The 19,413-nt window shown below is 41.2% G+C and overlaps 1 protein-coding gene across 1 annotated transcript in view; it reads right to left on the bottom strand.

Annotated features, from left to right (window-relative positions):
* Positions 1-2,361: 2,361 nt before the first annotated feature.
* The window catches only part of IQGAP1 (IQ motif containing GTPase activating protein 1), a 103,261-nt gene continuing 86,209 nt past the window's right edge, over positions 2,362-19,413 (bottom strand). The window contains exons 31-38 of the mRNA XM_082616833.1: positions 18,950-19,052; positions 18,099-18,234; positions 17,615-17,702; positions 14,400-14,612; positions 12,903-13,069; positions 10,860-10,982; positions 6,859-6,967; positions 2,362-4,687 (exon numbers count right to left, since the gene is read on the bottom strand). Of these exons, the coding sequence (XP_082472959.1) occupies positions 4,574-4,687; positions 6,859-6,967; positions 10,860-10,982; positions 12,903-13,069; positions 14,400-14,612; positions 17,615-17,702; positions 18,099-18,234; positions 18,950-19,052 (1,053 nt within the window). The 3' untranslated portion in view covers positions 2,362-4,573. The remainder of the gene's footprint in view (positions 4,688-6,858; positions 6,968-10,859; positions 10,983-12,902; positions 13,070-14,399; positions 14,613-17,614; positions 17,703-18,098; positions 18,235-18,949; positions 19,053-19,413) is intronic.

Genomic DNA, 19,413 nt, shown 5'->3' with positions numbered 1-19,413 from the left:
TAAGAAATGGGTGACATTATCACAAAACACCTTCCATTCCGTATACTTATTATGACAGCAAAGGTTCTCAAAGCTTACATTTATAAAAGTGAAAAATAGGAAGAGAATTGGTCATGAGCCCTATCTCATTATAGCAAGTAATAATACTTATCCATAAGTTTTTTAAACCTTCACTTTAAGAACTTTATTAAGAAATGCATTTCAAATGTCTTAGAATTCTTTGTCAAGATAATATATAAGATTACTTTGATCAAAAATGCATTAACAATAATTATGATGCAAAGTATTTTTCTGGATTGAGTTAACAGCCTTATGGTCACAGGAAATAAAACATTTAAATTTTTATTACACATAATGACAGGATGGTCAAAAGACTTAATACCGCAAAAAAAAAAAAAAAAAAAAGACAAGCTTAAAAATATTACATTGGAATAAAATTCTGAGGTAATTTTTTTTTTTTTTTTTTGCGGTACTAGGGCTTCTCACTGCTGTGGCCTCCAGCTGCGGAGCACAGGCTCTGGACGTGCAGGCTCAGCGGCCATGGCTCACAGGCCTAGCCGCTCCGCGGCACGTGGGATCTTCCCGGACCGGGGCACGAACCCGTGTCCCCTGCATCGGCAGGCGGACTCTCAACCACTGCGGCACCAGGGAAGCCCTAGACACATGAGTTTTAAAGAGAAAAAAGATGTCAAGTTTCCAACTGACGAAGTGCTTTGTTCATGCGCCTTTTAAAATAGGGGGTTCCATTGCAGTGTTCTACTGAGGAGTTTCTCCTTCTCATACACAGTGGGGTGCTATCTGCAATTAATAATAATAACACACAGTATTAAAAAATAAAATAGGGGGTTCCATTGGATACCTTTAAGAGTGAGGTAATTTTTACCTGGAAATTCACAATATGTTGGCAATTACACACTATACAATTTAAACAAAAAATTTGGATGCCTAATTTAAAATGTGTGGAGGGGTGTAGTCTTCTCAGATTCTCTTCGGTTTACACAGGTTTACACGGTGTCTGCAGCACTGCTGAGGCGCCCCAGCTCCTTTCTGCGAGGCCTCACGGTGGCCACTCTCTCCGAGCATCACCCCAGGTGCTATCCACCTTCCTCCTCTTATTTTCCTCTTGTCCTGGTCTCCTTACTTAACATCGTTATACTTGATAAGCAACTTCCTAACTCCCTCGATTTCTTTGCAGGACAATGTAGAGCATGTTGTTAACGTGTATTTCAGGTTTCAGTAACACACGTACTCGATGGCATCTCCCCATTTCGGAATGAGGAAACAGGCTCCGAAGGGGTAACTTCCAGAAGGGCCCACTGCCAGGAAAGCCCAGGTTCTTACCACGTCACTCTTCCTCAGAGGCCTGTGGGATCACCAGCCACCCACACAAACCATCACCTCCAATTTTGCACTTATGTTTACTTTAGAATTATTCCGTTTCCCCCCTTGTTTCATATTGTCACTGATTTTCCAATATAGCCTGGCCACAATTTAAAAACACAACAGGATGGGACTTCCCTGGTGGCGCAGTGGTTAAGAATCCACCTCCCAATGCAGGGGACATGGGTTTGATCCCTGGTCCAGGAAGATCCCACATGCCGCGGAGCAACTAAGCCCACGCACCACAACTACTGAGCCTGCACTCTACAGCCCTCGAGCCACAACTACGGAAGCCCGTGCACCTGGAGCCCGTGCTCCGCAACAAGAGAAGCCCCTGCTCGCTGCAACTAGAGAAAGTCCATGCGTAGCAACGAAGACCCAACGCAGCCAAAAAAATAAAAACAAAACAAGGACTCAACAGGATGCTTCCATATGAATTTGTATGTTAAGTAAGGGTGCCCCCCGGGGCCGTACTTAAAAGGAAACCATTCTTCCTCCCTTTTGCTGCTGTTTACTTTTTCCATATCCAACTTCCCCTAGTCTTTTCTGGTGGCTTGTATGTAACATAGAAGTCCCCTGAGGGACACACTATGACCTAGGGTGTTACTGTCATAAAACAACATTTAATGCTGCTGTAATTTGGAACTTCCAGCCGTTAGCTGACATTGAAGTGCCCACCAATAATGATTAAAAACAATTTTGGATTAAAAAAAAAAGAACTAAGTGACATTATGTTAGTTCTCCACCTCCCCAACCCCCGCCCCAGTTCTTTTTATGTGGAGGCTACTTCAAGCATTTTACATTTAAAAAGGCTAAACTCACGAGTTAAAAATTGCTTTGAGATAGCTGACCTGCGTTTGTTCGTTCAAAAAGACTATGAAGGGGTTGTTTTTGTTGTGGTTTTCAATTATTAAATCTCACTCTAGTTAACACTGTTTTGCAGGAACTGCTAACAATGACACTGAGAAAAAGAAACACAAAAACGAACAAATGCCCTTTTATTTCATACAAAGATACAAAGGCAATTGTGTGCAGCAACAATCTGATGGGCAGTCCAAATTCTTGAGGGAGGAAATTCATGGTAAATGTCACGACGGCTGGTTGAAGAGAACGTCAAAGAAGGAGAGAGTTGAGACAGAGACTGCTATAGCTAATAAATTAAAATTAATAAGAGCTACAAGGTTTCAGTGCCATGACTTGAGCTCATCTGGGCATCCTCAACGCTGGTAACACGGTTAATTCTACACAGTTACCATCAAAATTCTTGAAGTGTATTTTGTGCTATTTTGCATTAGAAGTTGTGTCAAGGGAAGTATATCCTTACAAATAACTGAAACATATTTTGTTAAAGGAGTTGTGAACTTTGCTCATTGTCTGTCATCGATGTGGCCTTTGGGGCATGACATGCATTTGGGATGAGAACCATCTTTTAAGGTAAAAGGGTTGACAGTTTGGTTGGTCCCAGTTTTTGAGACAATGCTACTTATATAATATCTTCTTTTAATCTGAGGAAAATATTTACTAAAAAATTGTTTTGAAAATACAACAAAAAACAAGGTCAAGGTAGTGGAGACTCTTTCCGTGGCACTCCACACCTCACCTCTTCAGCTGCCTGTGGGCTGCCTGGAGTGTGTAGACTCCTACAACTATTACATTTGCACCCGTGGACCTGACTGAGTAAACAGTCTATCATGAAAACCACATTTCCAACACTTACATTTGTAATTGGGACACATCACATGATTTGTTATTAATGAAACAGTTTATTGGCTTTAAATATACATCAGTAAATTTTTAAATGTTAGTTTATGTTTTACGATAAAAGAATACTGAACCAAAACATCAGAGAAAATAGAGGCTCAGTAGCATGATTTCAATATATTTTCCTGAATAAAAAGATTTTTTTAAAAGCATATGACTTAATCTAAGAATGAAAGCTTCTTAAGTTCAATGTTTAGAATTGGATTGTTTGTGACTAAATTAAAAAACTGGAGTTTATGAAATAAAGGCACAGTGTGGGCAGCAAGAGAAAAGAAAAAGAAATAGGGAAAAATAGATTTTAATATCAAGTATAACATCAGTTGGCTGGTTTTGTTTGTTTTTGTTTCTGTCTATTTAAGGCAAGATTATCTCTCTGCAACCCTGCAGATAAATCCTAGTGTTTTAGCTATAAGAAAGTTTTAAGAGTTCAGATATACAGATAAGCCAATTAAAAAAACCCTTTTCTTACAGTATTCTAAAGGCTTTTGAAGCATTATATAAATCTTTAAAATTCCTATTACCCACATTTTAAGAAATAAATCTACACTTTAATAAGACACTCTTAAGATATAAAACAGTTTTGAAAACAATTACATTCTACGCTAGGGCTTACCCATTCCTTTGCCACAGGAACAGAGTGGACTGTCTGCCTGAATCTAGTCAATCTCTGCACCAACACAAATAAGCAGGCGCTCAGACCATTCCGAATTTACCTAAATAGCTTAATTTTATCAGTGGGCCTCTCCCATCCACTGAGGAGAGAGTTACACTAACAGAACTGCCCAAATTTAATGTGAAACTTAAAAAAAAATATCCCCCTCTTTCTAGAAATGCTTCCTTTGAACATAGAACAGTGACTTCTTTTAGCTCCCACCCATAAAGGAAAACAGAATGGAAGAGAACCGATGACTCCCCGTACCCTTCCATTCTACTGATGTAACAGAAATATAAGGAACTTTACTTTTAAATGACAACCTAATAACTATGGTTAACCTGACATTTTAATTATGTGTCTTATATGTATGTATGTTATTGGTGCTAATGGCTTCCACTTCTAAATAACAAGAATTCAAATCCCACCATCCCTATTGCTACTGGAAACAAACATGAAAGCTTACAATATAGTAATGCAACCTCTAAGACTGTAACAACATGAGAGATTTAGGGGAGTTCCCACTCTTTCTTAAGGGACAGAAGAAAATGCAGGAATAAGAAGGGTCAGACTAAGCCTGAAATACAATTTCCCTATGAACAAGGGGCAAAAAATGTCCCATTGAGCAAGAGGGGTTAAACGCGTGGCACTGGGGGTGTATCAGATTGAGGCAATGGTGTGGGCTGGGTGTTTGCTTCCTATGAGTAAAGGAGCACCCCTAGAAAGGTAGCCGAGAGGCACTTCTTTCTTCATCCTTCTGGGCTGGCAGCAAATGATCAATTACTTCCCGTAGAACTTTTTGTTGAGAAGGAAGATCAGGAGGTTGACATTTACCTTCGCTCTATCAAATAATTTCATGACTGCGACACCTTCATACTGTAGTTGCAGCAGGTCCTGTTCAAAAAAACATTCTGACAGTTAATCACGTCTGTGGAACAAGAAAAGGAAGGACACAATGTAGGGAGGGATCCAGAAGGAATGAGGCACGCCTTGTGCGCCAGGTATGAACTGGGGTGAGAAACAAGTCCCCAACTATGGAATTGCCTGCCTGCAGCCTAGTTCATCTAAGTGATGTGTCACCTGGAGAAGGTGATGGCATTTTAATCCATGATGAAATATACTAACAATTGAAAACAAGATAAGGCCAGTAATGTCTCAACACTATCTACTAGAGTCTTAATTTCTATTTCAAATGACAAAGCTTTTATACCCTGAACGCAAGGGGAAAGAGAGGACTAAATGTTTTTTACGTGTTTACTATGTGTTCCACAATGTGGAAGCACGTTAGATAGTGTCTTTTTAAGTCCTGTCAAAAATCCTACCAGGTATGATTATCTCAAATTTAAAGATGAGGCTTCTGAGGCTCAGAGATGTTAAATGACCTGCCCGACAGTACAGAGCTGGATGTGGTGAATCTGGATCTGACTGCAAAGCCCCTGCTTTCCCCACTACCCTCCACTGTCCAGAACAAATTGAGGAAATCTGAGTGGTTGCACCCCTAAACTTTGGAAGAGTGGTGATGAGAAAGCAAGAGTCAAAGGGCTTGAAGGGATCCCAAAAGTTCAACCAATTCATCTTTCGGAAAAATCCTAGCAGCTCTATGAGGACGAGGACCCTGGTGCATCACCTGCACCTCACATAATACCTTGCACCTGGCCGTCATTCTGCACTTAATGAATTTGTGCATGGAGGAATACACTACCTGAGGCAGACTGGGCGGCCTACGTGAACTTGGTGAAACTGAGGGAATAATAGGATCTTTTCTGTGTAAGGACTTGAGTTAGCTATGTGCGTCACAAAATCATTTCACATCTGTACAGTTAACGTGTTTTGAGGGTCTACTGGTCACTGAGAAGGAAACAAAGAAATACTACCTGTCCTTAAGGAGTCTGCAGTTTGGAAGTTAAGAGGAAAATAAGTCAATGCCTGTGGTGAACAGGGGTTGTCTCTACAGGCTATGGAAGTGAAGGAGAAAAAAACTGTGGCTTTGCTGGTGGGGCAAGCTTTAGGGGTTGTAACAACGTGAAAGTCCTCATTAAATGATGGAAGTATAAGGGGTGGGGAGGGAGAGCCCCCATTTAAGGGAGATCAATGTGTGCAAGAGCCCAAATGCACGTTCAGAGAAAGGCCCCTGCCCAGCTTCATGGAGAGCAGCCCTCTGTGGGTACCAACGATGAAGCACTGTGTTCATAAAACTAACAGAGGCTGGACATTACCTAGGAATCCTTCTGATGCCCTGACATTTTTCAATGCAAAAAAAGAGAGAGAGATTTCAAAATAAAAATTAGGGATAGTTATGTTACAAAATGATTCACTGCAGAATTCTTTTTGAATTTGAAATGGGATTCGGGGGAATTGCCTGGTGGTCCAGTGCTTAAGACTCCGCGCTTTAACTGCCAAGGGCCTGGGTTTGATCCCTGGCTGGGGAACTAAGATCCCACAAGCCATGTGGCATGGCAAGAAAAAAAATATTATATTGCATAATAGTTTCAGATTGGAAATCCAGGTCCATCATTTCTTTTTTCATTCTGATGTAGCTCACACTGTTGTTTGTTCTGTGATCCCTATTTATTAAGTCAGATTCCAGTAAAAAGTTGTTTTCTCTTAAAAAAAAATCCTCAAAATATATATAAATAAATAAAATGGGATTCAGTTTACAAAGATGCAATTTACACACATCTTGTCAGAAGTACACCTTTAAGCCCCTATATCAAACCAAAATGAGAGGGAAAAAATAGATATAAGATTTCAAGCTACTGAGAAGGTTTATAATTTTGTACTGTCAAGATATGTACCTAAGCATTTTGTTCAAGTCCAAGGTATAAGCTCAATTTAGTGGCGACCTTAAGTGTAAACTTCAGATATGCTTTCTAAAGATTTACACATCTGCAAAAGCTTTCCAACCTGTACCGCCCAAATCAGACACATAAAACTCCTCAGCTCACTCACTGCTGACTCTGGGCAGCTTTCCCCACATGGGTCTCCTTTTCATCCATTCTCCTACCTTGACAAGAACACAACTACCTCACACCCAGGGCTTTCGGTTTTACCTGGTACAAACCCACCTGATAATGTAACATAAACGTCTCCATCTGAACTCCCATGAATTTGGCTTTCACTTCAAAGTCTCCAACTTCTTCTGTTGGACTGATTTCAAAGATAACATTTTTAAACCTGTTGAAACACAACATCGTAAGGGTATGATTTTCATGTTCTCATGTAAAAATATTCTGTGAAATGCAGAAAGGAGATGAATAAAGTCTTCAAGAGTGAAAAGGCATACAAAATAAAGGTGCAAAGTACTTCTGCAGGTGAAGCAGCCTGGGATTGCTACTCTAAGCACCATCTGCTTTGGGATCTGGAGAGAAGGGTGGCAGCCTCTCCTGGCAGCACTTGCTTTCTACTGGAAGAGGAACCATTGAGGAAGGCCACACATGGCCTCTGAAGGGTTGATGTCAGAAATCCTGTTGGCCTTCCATGTGGCCACTGCTGAAACCTAATGATAAAAGGAGAATCAAGAGGAAATTGGGGGCTTCCCTGGTGGTGCAGTGGTTAAGAATCCGCTTGCAGGGGACATGGGTTCGAGCCCTGGTCCGGGAAGAAATCACGTGTCGCGGAGCAACTAAGCCCGTGCGCCACAACTACTGAGCCTGCGTGCCACAACTACTGAAGCCCACTCACCTAGAGCCCGTGCTCCACAACGAGAAGCCACTGCAATGAGAAGCCCGCGCACCGCAATGAAGAGTAGCCCTGCTCGCCACAACTAGAGAAAGCCCGCGCGCACAGCAACAAAGACCCAATGCAGCCCCCACCCCCAACCCAAAAATTAAATAAATAAATAAGAGAGAACTAATTATGTTCTGCAAGTAAAATGTTTAAAAAAAATAAAGAGGAAATTGGGCTAGAAGGAGGAGGAAAAGATACATGTTTGAATCCATGCGTGTCTGAGGACTGGAAGAGGTAAGTAAACAAAAGGTAGGGGGGTGGGGGGGTGGAGTGGGGATGGTCAGAATGAAAAGAACCAAGAGAGGAGGTTTTCTGAAAGGAGTAGGTGCTACAGATATAAACATACTGAGTACCACCAAATATAAACTGCTATTACTGAAAATATTTAGGGTATCATTCACTCTGGACACCTTACATCCCCAGAAGTTTTAATGCACCAGAAGATGGGAGTATGTTGTTCCCCAGGTGATCAAAGTGTGTCACCCCAGATTTCCAGAACTCAACTACAGAGCAAACTGATATATTGTGAACAGAGCTGAGAACCATGAAGGATGCAAGAGGGCCACTAAGAAGCTAATTAAGAGGTTACAAAATCCATGTACTAAAACACATGCATTTTACTCAATAGGAGACCCTTTATAAAGATGTTTATTTTATGTGATAAATAATTTTACTTAACTGGTTTGGTTTGTCATCTGTTTCCTAAGCCCATGGTAGCAAATTAAAAAGAAGAGTCAAATAACAGTAGGCACTTGAACAGTAGTGGCAGATAATGACAAAAAAGAAGGGAGGAGATAATAAATTATAAAACAGATTTGAAAAATGGCATAAAGTGGTCAACTAAAAAAAAACCCCAAAAGACCAAGGTTCCCAATTGAAAAAATGATCAGAGAAAACATAGATAATAAGCCCTGTTTAAACACACACACACAGGGACTTCCCTGGTGGTCCAGTGGTAAAGAATCCACCTTCCAATGAAGCAGGTTCGATCCCTGGTCAGGGAACTAAGATCTCACATGCTGCAGGGCAACCAAGCCCACATGCCGCAAACTACAGAGCCCACGCGCTCTAGAGCCCCTGCGCCACAACTAGGGAAAGAAAACCCGCATGCCACCACTAGAGACAAGCCCCCACACCGCAACTAGAAAGAAGCCCTCGCGCCGCAACGAAAGATCCCGCGTGCCCCAACTAAGACCCAACACAGCCAAAAATAAATAAATATTAGAAAACAAATAGGGCTTCCCTGGTGGCGCAGTGGTTGAGAGTCCGCCTGCCGATGCAGGGGACACGGGTTCGTGCCCCCGTCTGGGAGGATCCCACATGCCGTGGAGCGGCTGGGCCCGTGCGCCATGAGCCTGCGCGTCCGGAGCCTGTGCTCCGCAACGGGAGAGGCCACAACGGTTAATAGGCTCGCGTACCGCAAAAATAAATAAATAAATAAATAAAATAAACACACACTAAAAAACTCAACCAGAATTCTAAAAAGTGCAAAATTTTAAAATGCTACCTTTTAATCTATTAATTCAAAAATATCAAAAACTGTTTTATTACTCAATGATGGCAAAGAAGTAGTGAGGTAAGTAAGCACTTTTATACACATTTTAGATACTGCTAGAAAATACTTTGCAATATATATGAATTAAAATTTTTTTTCAACTGCTATGGAAAACAGTATGGCAGTTCCTAAAAAATTAAAAATAGAATTATCATATGATCCAGCAATCCCACTTCTGGGTATACATCAGAAAGAATTGAAAGCAGGGTCTCAAAGAGGTACTTATACTTCCATGTTCATTGTAACATTATTCATGATAGCAGAAAGTGGAAGGAACCCAAATGTCCATCAATGGATGAATGAATAAGCAAAATGTAGTACATGTACACAGTGGAAAACTATTCAGCCTTGAAAAGGAAGGAAATCTGTCACAGGTCACAACATGCATGAACCCTGAGGACATCATGCTAAGTGAAGGAAGCCAGACACAAAAAGACAAGTATTATATGATCCCACTTATATAAGGCACCTAGGGAGTCAAATTCATAGAAACAGAGAGGAGAATGTTGGTTGCCTGGGGCTGGGGGGAAGGGGAATGGGGAGTTGTTATTTAATGGGTATAGTTTCAGTTTTGTAAGATGAAAAGGTTCTGGATTGCACAACAATGTGAATATACTTAACACTACTGAACTGTACACTTAAAAAATAGTTAAGATGGTAAATTTTATGTTTTGTGTTTTTTACAATAAAAAAATATTTTTATACTCTGATCAAAAATTACATTTTTAGGCATCTATCATACAAAAAAAAATAATAATCTGAGGTAGAATCAAAGATTTACATATAAAGGTGTTATCACATGTGTAATAATGTAAAAAGTAAAATCAACTTAAAATGTTCTACAATAGGTAAATGGCTAAATTAAAACTACAATATGGAATATTATGTAGTCATTAAAAAGGATACTTTCAAACTGTGAAAAATGCTCACAATGTTATGAGGAAAAAGCTGGATACATGACTATAAACAGTATCATCCCAATTTATGTTAAAAAAAAAGTAGGAAGGTAAGTAAGTAATCATAGATAATCTTTATGTGAATAGAGGCACAGAAGAAAATATACTAAAATGATTTCAGTGGCTATCTTTGGCTTGTTGGATTATAGGTGCTTTTTCTTTTTCTTTATGTTTACCACATTTTCAAAGTTCAACAGTGAATACATATTATTTTAGAATCAGAAAAATATAAAAGTTTTTTTAAGCAAAATTAAAAAAATTTAAACAGACACAGTAACAGAAAGCTCAGCTGCCTGAGATCACAGGGTTGACTGAGCAGGTACTCAATAAAATGCTTCTTAATGGCAGCTGGGCCAGGACCTGAGGGAGGATGGTCAGTCAGGTCAGGTCCATCAACCACATGTAAAGCAAGCTGGTGCTTCCCAGAAAAGAAGATGAGGGTAAGCCCCTGGTTCATGCCTCAAGTGGAATAAAGTACACTCCTCTTCTTGTTATTCTTTATTTATCCTTGGTTTGGGCACAGAAAAAAAAAAATGGAAGGAATGGCTTCCTGCTTTAAAGAGGAAAAGTAGGATGTCCTGAGACAAATGTTCCACAAACAAGGAAAAGAAATACATCCCTTCTATGACAGGCAAATTAACTCTGAGTATTAGGCCAAATTCTGCACATAATTAATTAATTACTTATTTTAATTAATCAATTATAAACACACATAAAATATAAAAATGATTATCCAGATAAGAGAAATAAAGTCAATAAGATAAAGATATGACAAATGCAGAAATAAAAAAATCAATATATAAAACAAAGTTAAAAAGCAAATACTCACTGATTCACTTGCAGGTCCTCAATTTCCAGAAGAACTCCTTTTTCATGTAGTCTTGCTGCCGTGTATTTTAGAGAAATCTTTTTGCTTTTCTTTCCTTTCATTTCCCTAGGCTTTTTGGAGACCCTGTAAAAATCACATTATGTCACTTTCTATAGGTAACTATCTACTATGTATCTTTGTTGGTAACTCAAGGATATGAGGTCAGAAAACAAATCTCCCATACACAAGCATAAGTAACAAATCAATTCTAAAATGGCAAATAAATGCTAGGATTCGCCTAAGCAATATCTCTGCAAAACAGGGAAACATTACTAAATTGCTTTTGTCTTTGATTTAAATTATACATTTGAGAACACACGATGAATTTGACAGTGTCTGAATCCTTCTATGTCCCTCTCAGAACCTAAGCACCTAAAGTAAGTGTGAGGGCTTCTAACGCCAGCCTGAGGGAACTGTACTGAATCTCAAGGGAGTCGCTCTAAGCCCCTTGGCTGTGCAGAGAAAAAATAAAAATATTTTAGAATACGAAATTTTTAAAAGCATTTAAGCCAGCATAGCAATTACAGAGGAATGGGAGCAAGGAAAAAGAAACAGATGTCAGAAGGCTGTTGGGATAATCAAGGCGAGAAATGGTAAGAAGAGTAAGCAAGGGAAGAATACAGATGAATGAGAATGGTATCTGGGACTCTCAAGGGAAGGGTCTCAAGAACTGGGGCAGAAAAGCTGGTAGTTGTGTAAAAGGTAATAATCCCTATAGCTGGCAACTGAAATATCTATCAGAATCACAACTGCACAAAAATCTTAACCCAGCAATTACATTTCTAGAAATTTATCTTCAAAAACATGCCTACATTTGCAAAATGACGTATGTACAAGAGGTTATTTGGGGCAGAACTTTTTATAATAACTGGAAACAATGTAAATGTCTATTAATGGAGAATTGATTAAGCATAGTTATATTTATCTGTACAATGGAATACCATGCAGCCATTAAAAAAGAAATGAGAACCTAGCTCTGTCTGCTTAGAAGGCCTGAAACAAAAATGATTCTGTGGCACTGAGCATAACCAGTGCCTAAATTTTGGTTTCTAAATACCGTTCTTTATTAAAAGGAACCAGGGATGCTTGGAGAAATAGCTAATTCCAAGCCCAGGGAGGGAAAAGTACAAATTGAACCAGAAACATCTTGTGCCACAAAGTCAAGAAGTGCTCAAAGAATGATGGGGACATTTCAAAAGGACACAGGCACCAACTCTGCAAGCTGGGTTAGGTGGACCTGATTTTCACCACTTCACAACAGCCCTGCCTCACTCCATGAAGCCTTCAAGGAGGGAGAGGAAAAGCACAGACAGAAGAGTAAGCAAGCTACAGAGAGGGGAAGCTGATGTGGCAAAATGTTAAGTACAGGTGAATCTAGGTGAAAGGTATATGGGTGTTTATTGTTCTATTCACTGAACCTTTCTGGGGTTTGAAAATTCTCAAAATGAAAAGTCTGGAGTAAATAATAAACTAACCCTTCTAATAAGCAGAACCTGTGCTTAATCACTTCACCTCACTGGATTTTCAATTTCCCTCCCTATAAAATGGTCAGGCTGAATGGTTTGTGGCCAGCAACAAGGAGGCTGCATCAGATCTTCCTTGGCAGCTGTAAAAAAATCATGGTCTGGGAGCCTGTGTCCAGGAGGTGTAGAGGCCAGGGAATCTAATTGACTATGATGTTCCTTAAGTGATTTTTGAGGCACAACCTGGTTTGGGGGCCACTAAATGATCCCTTTCCAAGATTCTTTAATTTCTAGGGCCAAGAAGATATTTTGGAACACAGGATGCTTAGAAATAGGCATCCTTGAAATCCTCCACACATTATTTATTTACATCATACCATAACAAATGGAACTAGGAAATTACACAAACGATTAGAAGAAAAATAAAGGACTATTGCAATAAATAGATCCAGTGTGTTGTAAGTAAAATTCTCCTATGTCACTTCAGTTGTCTCTACTTTTTTTTCCCCTGACATTGATTCTTCAAAAAAAAAATACTCACTTGCCCTTGCTGGCTAAGTTATCCAAGCAGGTTTTGATGTAGCTTTTATAATAGTCCACCTGCTCTCCATAGAAGGTGGCCTTAGAGTTCAGAGCAGCGTACGTCTGCTGCAGTTTCACCAATTCAGCCTTTCTCCTCTGTCGGTATCTCCGCTGATTCCGAATATCCTGAGACATAATTATTAAAATTACAAAAATAATATCATGTGCTTCTTGAATCATTAACACTAGAACCCAGCAGCACTTAACTTTGCCTTGCTTGACCACACATTTTTAATAGACAGCAATTCTTTTTTTCTTACTCATCTCGAAAATTTTTTAAGATTTTTGCCCATATATCTGGAGAAAACCATAATTCAAAAAGACACGTGCACCCCAATGTTCACTGCAGCACCATCTACAATAGACAGGACATGGAAGCAACCCAGATGTCCATCAACAGAGGAATGGATAAAAAAGATGTGGCACATATATACAATGGAACACCACTCACCCATAAAAAAGAACGAAATGATGCCACCTGAAGCAACATGGATGGACTTAAGAGACCATCATACTAAGTGAAGTAAGTCAGACATAGAAAGGCAAACATCATATGATATTGCTTATATGTGGAATCTAAAAATGTTAGCAATTTTATGTTCAAAAATTAACAAAGAAATTCAGATCTCATCAATTTTTTCCCCTTTTCTATTTAATGAGGCAGGGAAATGTGTTTCTTTTACAGACCTCCACATTCTCATAATCGACTTGCAAGCTGGTTTAAACCTCTTAAATATGTTGTCAGGAGAGGGAGAAAAAGATAACTTTAATATAACAATTACCAAGCTTGCAGTTGTGCATGGTGTGATTTTAGGGCGACAGCAGAGGATGCCTAAAGTTCTCAGCCTGCGCCAGAGCCCCTTACTTGAGAAGATTCACACAAATCAAGGATTTGATGATCAACTTGATGTCAATTTATATTTCACAGTAATCATTAAAAAGATCTGGAGGAATTCTTTAAGGCCAAAGACAAACTGAGACATAGGAAGCTCTAATTAAGGTTTTCTCCCTATTAATTTAGGCCATGGAATAAGCCATCAAAGGGCAGGCTAGGACCTCATGTTGGAAGAGTCAGAAACGATTCCCCAGAGGACAGGACTCTAATTTCCTCTCCTGAAGGTATGTTGAACTGAAGGTATGTTGTCACCGGAACAGCTATTGTCTCCTCACAAGCCTCTGAGACAGCTTTTTTTTTTTTTTTTTTTTTTTTTTTGCTGTACGCGGGCCTCTCACTGTTGTGGCCTCTCCCGTTGCGGAGCACAGGCTCCGGACGCACAGGCTCAGCGGCCATGGCTCACGGGCCCAGCCGCTCCGCGGCATATGGGATCCTCCCAGACCGGGGCACGAACCCGTATCCCCTGCATCGGCAGGCGGACTCTCAACCACTGCGCCACCAGGGAGGCCCTGAGACAGCTTTAAACGTGGCCAGGCCATCACTGTCCCCCAAATGCTGTACCCTGGCAATGTCGTTGATCAGTTCCTGGTATCTGTTCTTTGGGTCCACGGTGCCAAGCTCTGTTAGCTTCTTCAAGCCTGACTGGATCTTCTCCTTCTTCTCCTGAAGAGTGAGGTTGCTGTCTTCCTTTGCAGATTTTGACTTTTTCATCTTGTCAGGAGTTTTGGCGTCACGGATAGCACGTCTCTGCATGGCCCTCTGGTGTTCTGCTTCCTATGGTAAGAAAAAGAAGTTCGTGGCAAGGTCTCCACACTGAACCACACTTGAATTTATAAAGCTCTCAAACTCTATCCTGGGGGACTTCCCTGGTGGCACAGTGGTTAAGACGCCACGCTCCCAATGCTGGGGGTCTGGGTTCGATCCCTGGTCAGGGAACTAGACCCCACAGTGCATGCCGCAACTAGGAGTTCACATGCCACAACTGTCTGACTCCAGTTTATGCATGCAGCAAAGGAGCCTGAGAGCCACAACTAAGGAGCCCGCCTGCCACAACTAAGACCCGACGCATGCAAGCAATAAATAAATAAATATTTAAAACAAACAAACAACTCTATTCCGGAAATAGAGGGGAACAAACTTACCCCCACCCCCGACAACTGACAAAGAAACTGCATGAAGCAGAGGCAGCTCTCTTTTCATCTAGAAGAAAAACATCTATGAAGTCAGATGTTGGCTTCTTAGGGCTTCTTTCCTGGACAGGAGATTGGACTCCACTGGGTACAAAACCCCTCATTTTTTCCCTATCACACTGGGGACATGGAAATCATTTAATTTTATTTGAAACCCGGCTTGATGAACGTTATAACCACACCAGTGCAACACCAGTGGTCAGTAAATTCTTGCTAATCCTTTTTGCTACCTCGTCCCAGCTGAATCACACTCAAGCCTTCCCTCTGCTTTCAAACATGCTGCAAACTCCAGTAAAGAGACCCTTCTCATATCTGCTCTCTCTCCTAGTCACAAACCAACATTTGTCTGTTATGTTCCCACCCAACAAATGATCCACACTTGCTGTTGCATTCTTTCAGCACTTTCCTCGCAGTCTGGCTTCTCTCACCACCAATTCTCGCTACCATTCCGCCCATCCCCAATCCAGTGCCTTTTCTTAGTTGTTGCCTTGATCATCTTCTCCACACTTTTTCCTTTCCCTAAGCATGGGCTGGTACCTCCAAGTGGCCCATGGTCATTTCTTTGTAAGTGTTCTCTCTCAAAACTTCAATGATCAGCTCTATGCTGATAGATCCCAGCATATGGCTAAGGCTCTGGTACCATATTTTGAACTGTTTGTACTGGGGATGTTTACATTTGGAAAGGTTTGTAGTTCAGACTTGTAATTTTTCCCGAACTGGAGCAATTCCTTTCCCAATATTCCGTTTCTTCTAATGTCAAAACTACTCTTCAGGGGCTTCCCTGGTGGCGCAGTGGTTGAGAATCTGCCTGCTAATGCAGGGGACACGGGTTCGAGCCCTGGTCTGGGAAGATCCCACATGCCGCAGAGCAACTGGGCCCGTGAGCCACAACTACTGAGCCTGCGCGTCTGGAGCCTGTGCTCCGCAAAAAGAGGGGCCGCGATAGTGAGAGGCCTGCGCACCGCGATGAAGAGTGGCCCCCGCTTGCCACAACTGGAGAAAGCCCTCGCACAGAAACGAAGACCCAACACAGCAAAAATAAATAAATAAATCAATAAACTCCTACCCCCAACATCTTAAAAAAAAAAAAAAAAAACTACTCTTCATCAGATAACGCAAAGAGCATAAACTGGAGTCAGACAGAACCTGATTCAAGTTTGGTTCTGCCACTACAAGTGAATGATCTTGGGTGTTATTTAACCTCTAGGGGTCTTAGTTTTGTCATCTGTGAAAGGAGGATGAAAAGACTCACCTCATAGGGATAGTGCAAGGATTACAGGAAAGAACACAGGTGAAAGCACCTAACTAATAGCAGATTCTCAGTAAAGACCAGTTCCTTCTTCCCTACTTCAAACTTCCTTCCAAGTTAAACCAGTTGCAGTTACTGGTTATGCCTCTTTTCCTGCCCCTCACACATATCTAATGAGTATTTAGTCATAGCATCTAAAAGCTGACAATTCATTTAAAACTGGTTTTCAAATAGTCCTCCGTGCAGCCTTAAGGGTTTCCCAGGGATGCCACGAGTTCTGGAGGGTGGGCTTCCAAGGGCCCATCCCCGGTGCTGCCAGAGTAGCTCTAATTTTACCTCTTTTATATGTTGGGCTTCCAAATACATTGTTACTTAATGAAAAGGATTCCCATGCTCAAAAATTTGAAAACGAATGACTTGACTTACTTTTCTCATTTTATAAACATGAAACAGAAGCCTTAAACGTGACCCATCCGTCCCTCCCCACTGCCGTGCCACCCCTCACCCAATTGGACCTGGAACCCTATCACACACATAGATGACTCAACTACCATCTGCTCTGACAGCACTGCAAAATTAATCAATATCAAATGGTCCCAAAGGTTACAAAGGCCCTTTACTCCTATCTCTCTGGTGCCAAATTCCTAAGTTTGGGGTTCTACATAATTTGTCTTCATGTTTAATTTCTCACTACTCACCCTCACCCACACCTTCATTCCACATATGTAGGTCTGCTCACATCATGCTCTGCCCTCCCTTGTGCCTCTGTTCATGGGGACTCCCTGGTCTAGAACATCCCTCTTGTCGTACATGCATGTTCTTTGTAAGCTTGGTTCAAGTCCCATACCTCCCTGATGCTTTGCTCCTCACTGGCCTCTTGCTTTAATTTCTAGCATTTTTAGGGCCAAAACCACAGTGAATTTTCAATGGTTTTCTAACTGTTTCAGGGGCATATGTCACACATCTCCGACTAAGTTCACAAACTTAGGAGCCACATTCTATTCTTTTCTCCTATCTACCAAGGCACTTAACAAAATTCTAACTATATAGTATTCAATAAATTACCGGGCAGACTCGCTGATTCTGCCTCAGGTTAAATTAAAGCACACACACAGACTGCACGTAAGTGCCAGTGAGCTTTGTGCCCTAGAAACAACCACCTCTGGATTTAGGAACCAACAACTTTCTCAATAAGCCCTAAACGCTACCGCATCCAGGCCCACCTTCCAGTGACCACCTCTCGCCACCTATGTCCCATCTCCTCAGCCCTGTCACGTGCCTATCACAGGAGCACCTATGCATCTTACTGTGGTATATGGTAAACCCCCAAACTTTACCTGTTCACTGGTGGCTGGTGTTTCTAGGATTTCAGTCAAGGTATCTCCCGGCTGGAACCGGATGACATCCACAATCAAATGTTTTGTGCTAAAAGGAGGTGTGGGAAGCATTTAAACGTTAGCAGGTGTTCTACTTCCTTTGAATGGACCTCAACAGGAGCACAACAAACACTACCTCACAGAGTCCCACTGGGCGGCCCTAATGCAGGGTATGCTAAGCCCCAGGCTTACTTACACAGCTATGACAGAGTGGGTACCAAGGTTAGGATTTCCAAGCTACACATTCATTTTAGCATCCTATTAGCAAATAAGGCAAGTAAGCTCTGTGTCAAGTAAAATACATGAGGTGACTGGAAATGTATGAGGCTTAAATGGCTGAGATGATCATTTTAAGGATGAACAAGAGGACTCACTCACCGAGTCCAAGGGACAGAAGGGATCACTGGGTTACACTTACTCCATTCCTCCTCCTTCCAACACTCACTTCAGTAAGATGGTCCGAGCGTCCATTTCTGCATTCTCATCTCCAGGCACATCAAACTTGTTGGTCAGTGTGAGAGACACTTCTGTCTTAGCGAGTGCCTCCTTATTTGGGTCATTTAAACTGCCAGAGCCTTCTCCTAAAGTTTTGGGAGGGTAGAAAGAATCAATACCGTAAACAGAGGAGACACTGGAGAGCAGATAATAATTCAAGTAAAAGATAATGCAAGTTTAAGAAGGTAGTTGAATAAGCCTATATGTACACTGTGGTGAGGACACCTTTTACTGAGAAATAAAATATTATGCCAAATGATAAAGGCAAAGGATACATAATAAAATAACTTCACAAATGTTTGAGAAATCATTTCAACCCTGTAACATTTCTCTCTCAAAATACTCTGTTCAGGGACTTCCCTGGTGGCACAGTGGTTGACATTCCATGCTCCCAACGCAGGGGGCCCAGGTTCGATCCCTGGTCAGGGAACTAGATCCCACATGCATGCTGCAACTGAGAATTCGCATACCATAACTGAGGAGCCCGCCTGCCACAACTGAGGAGCCTGCCTGCCACAAATAAGACCCAGTGCAACCAAATAAATAAATAAATATAAAAAAAATACTCTGTTCATTTCCTTTATAGGACTTATAAATTTCTAGTTACATAATTATATGTATCTATGCATTTAAAATGATCTCTTCCACTGGACTTCAGTTCCTAACAGATAGGGATCACATCTGTTTTCTTCCCTGATGTGTATTCAGAGCTTGAACAGTGTGGAAACAGAGGAGGTGACAATTATAGCACTGCGGCCAAGCTCCCCTCTCAGCTTCTGGGCAGTTAAGTTGGAACTTTACCTATTAGGGACTCGATGGTGGGCACATCGCCAAGGTCATCCAGCAGCTCATGGATTGGATCATTGTGCTCCGGGGCAATGGCATCCTGGTGATCTAACAGGAGCTGCATCCAACATCCAGGGATCAATTCCATTTACACCCTCAACCCACTAGCCCCCATCCCCATCCACAATGCCTAACAACACAAAAGAGGTTAGATAACAAAACTCCTATATTCAAAGAACTGAAAAACCAATCCTCAACAAACTAACCCAAATAAACAATATGATATATAAAGCAACACACTGGCCCGTGATGAATGACATAGGTTACGACATATGAAGAGGAAATACTGGTACTCTCTCAACCTTACAGATATAAAGGATTTAAGTGTACCCTATATAAGAGAGAACAAGGAAACTCACAGACTTCAATATCCAAGTCATCAATATTCCCTATAACCAGTTCAAATGACTCACATTCAT

The sequence above is a fragment of the Mesoplodon mirus genome, assembly GCF_964341445.2.
Source record: "Mesoplodon mirus genome assembly, chromosome: 4".
NCBI classification, from domain to species: domain Eukaryota; kingdom Metazoa; phylum Chordata; class Mammalia; order Artiodactyla; family Ziphiidae; genus Mesoplodon; species Mesoplodon mirus.
This window is presented reverse-complemented; position numbering and strand designations above follow the sequence as displayed.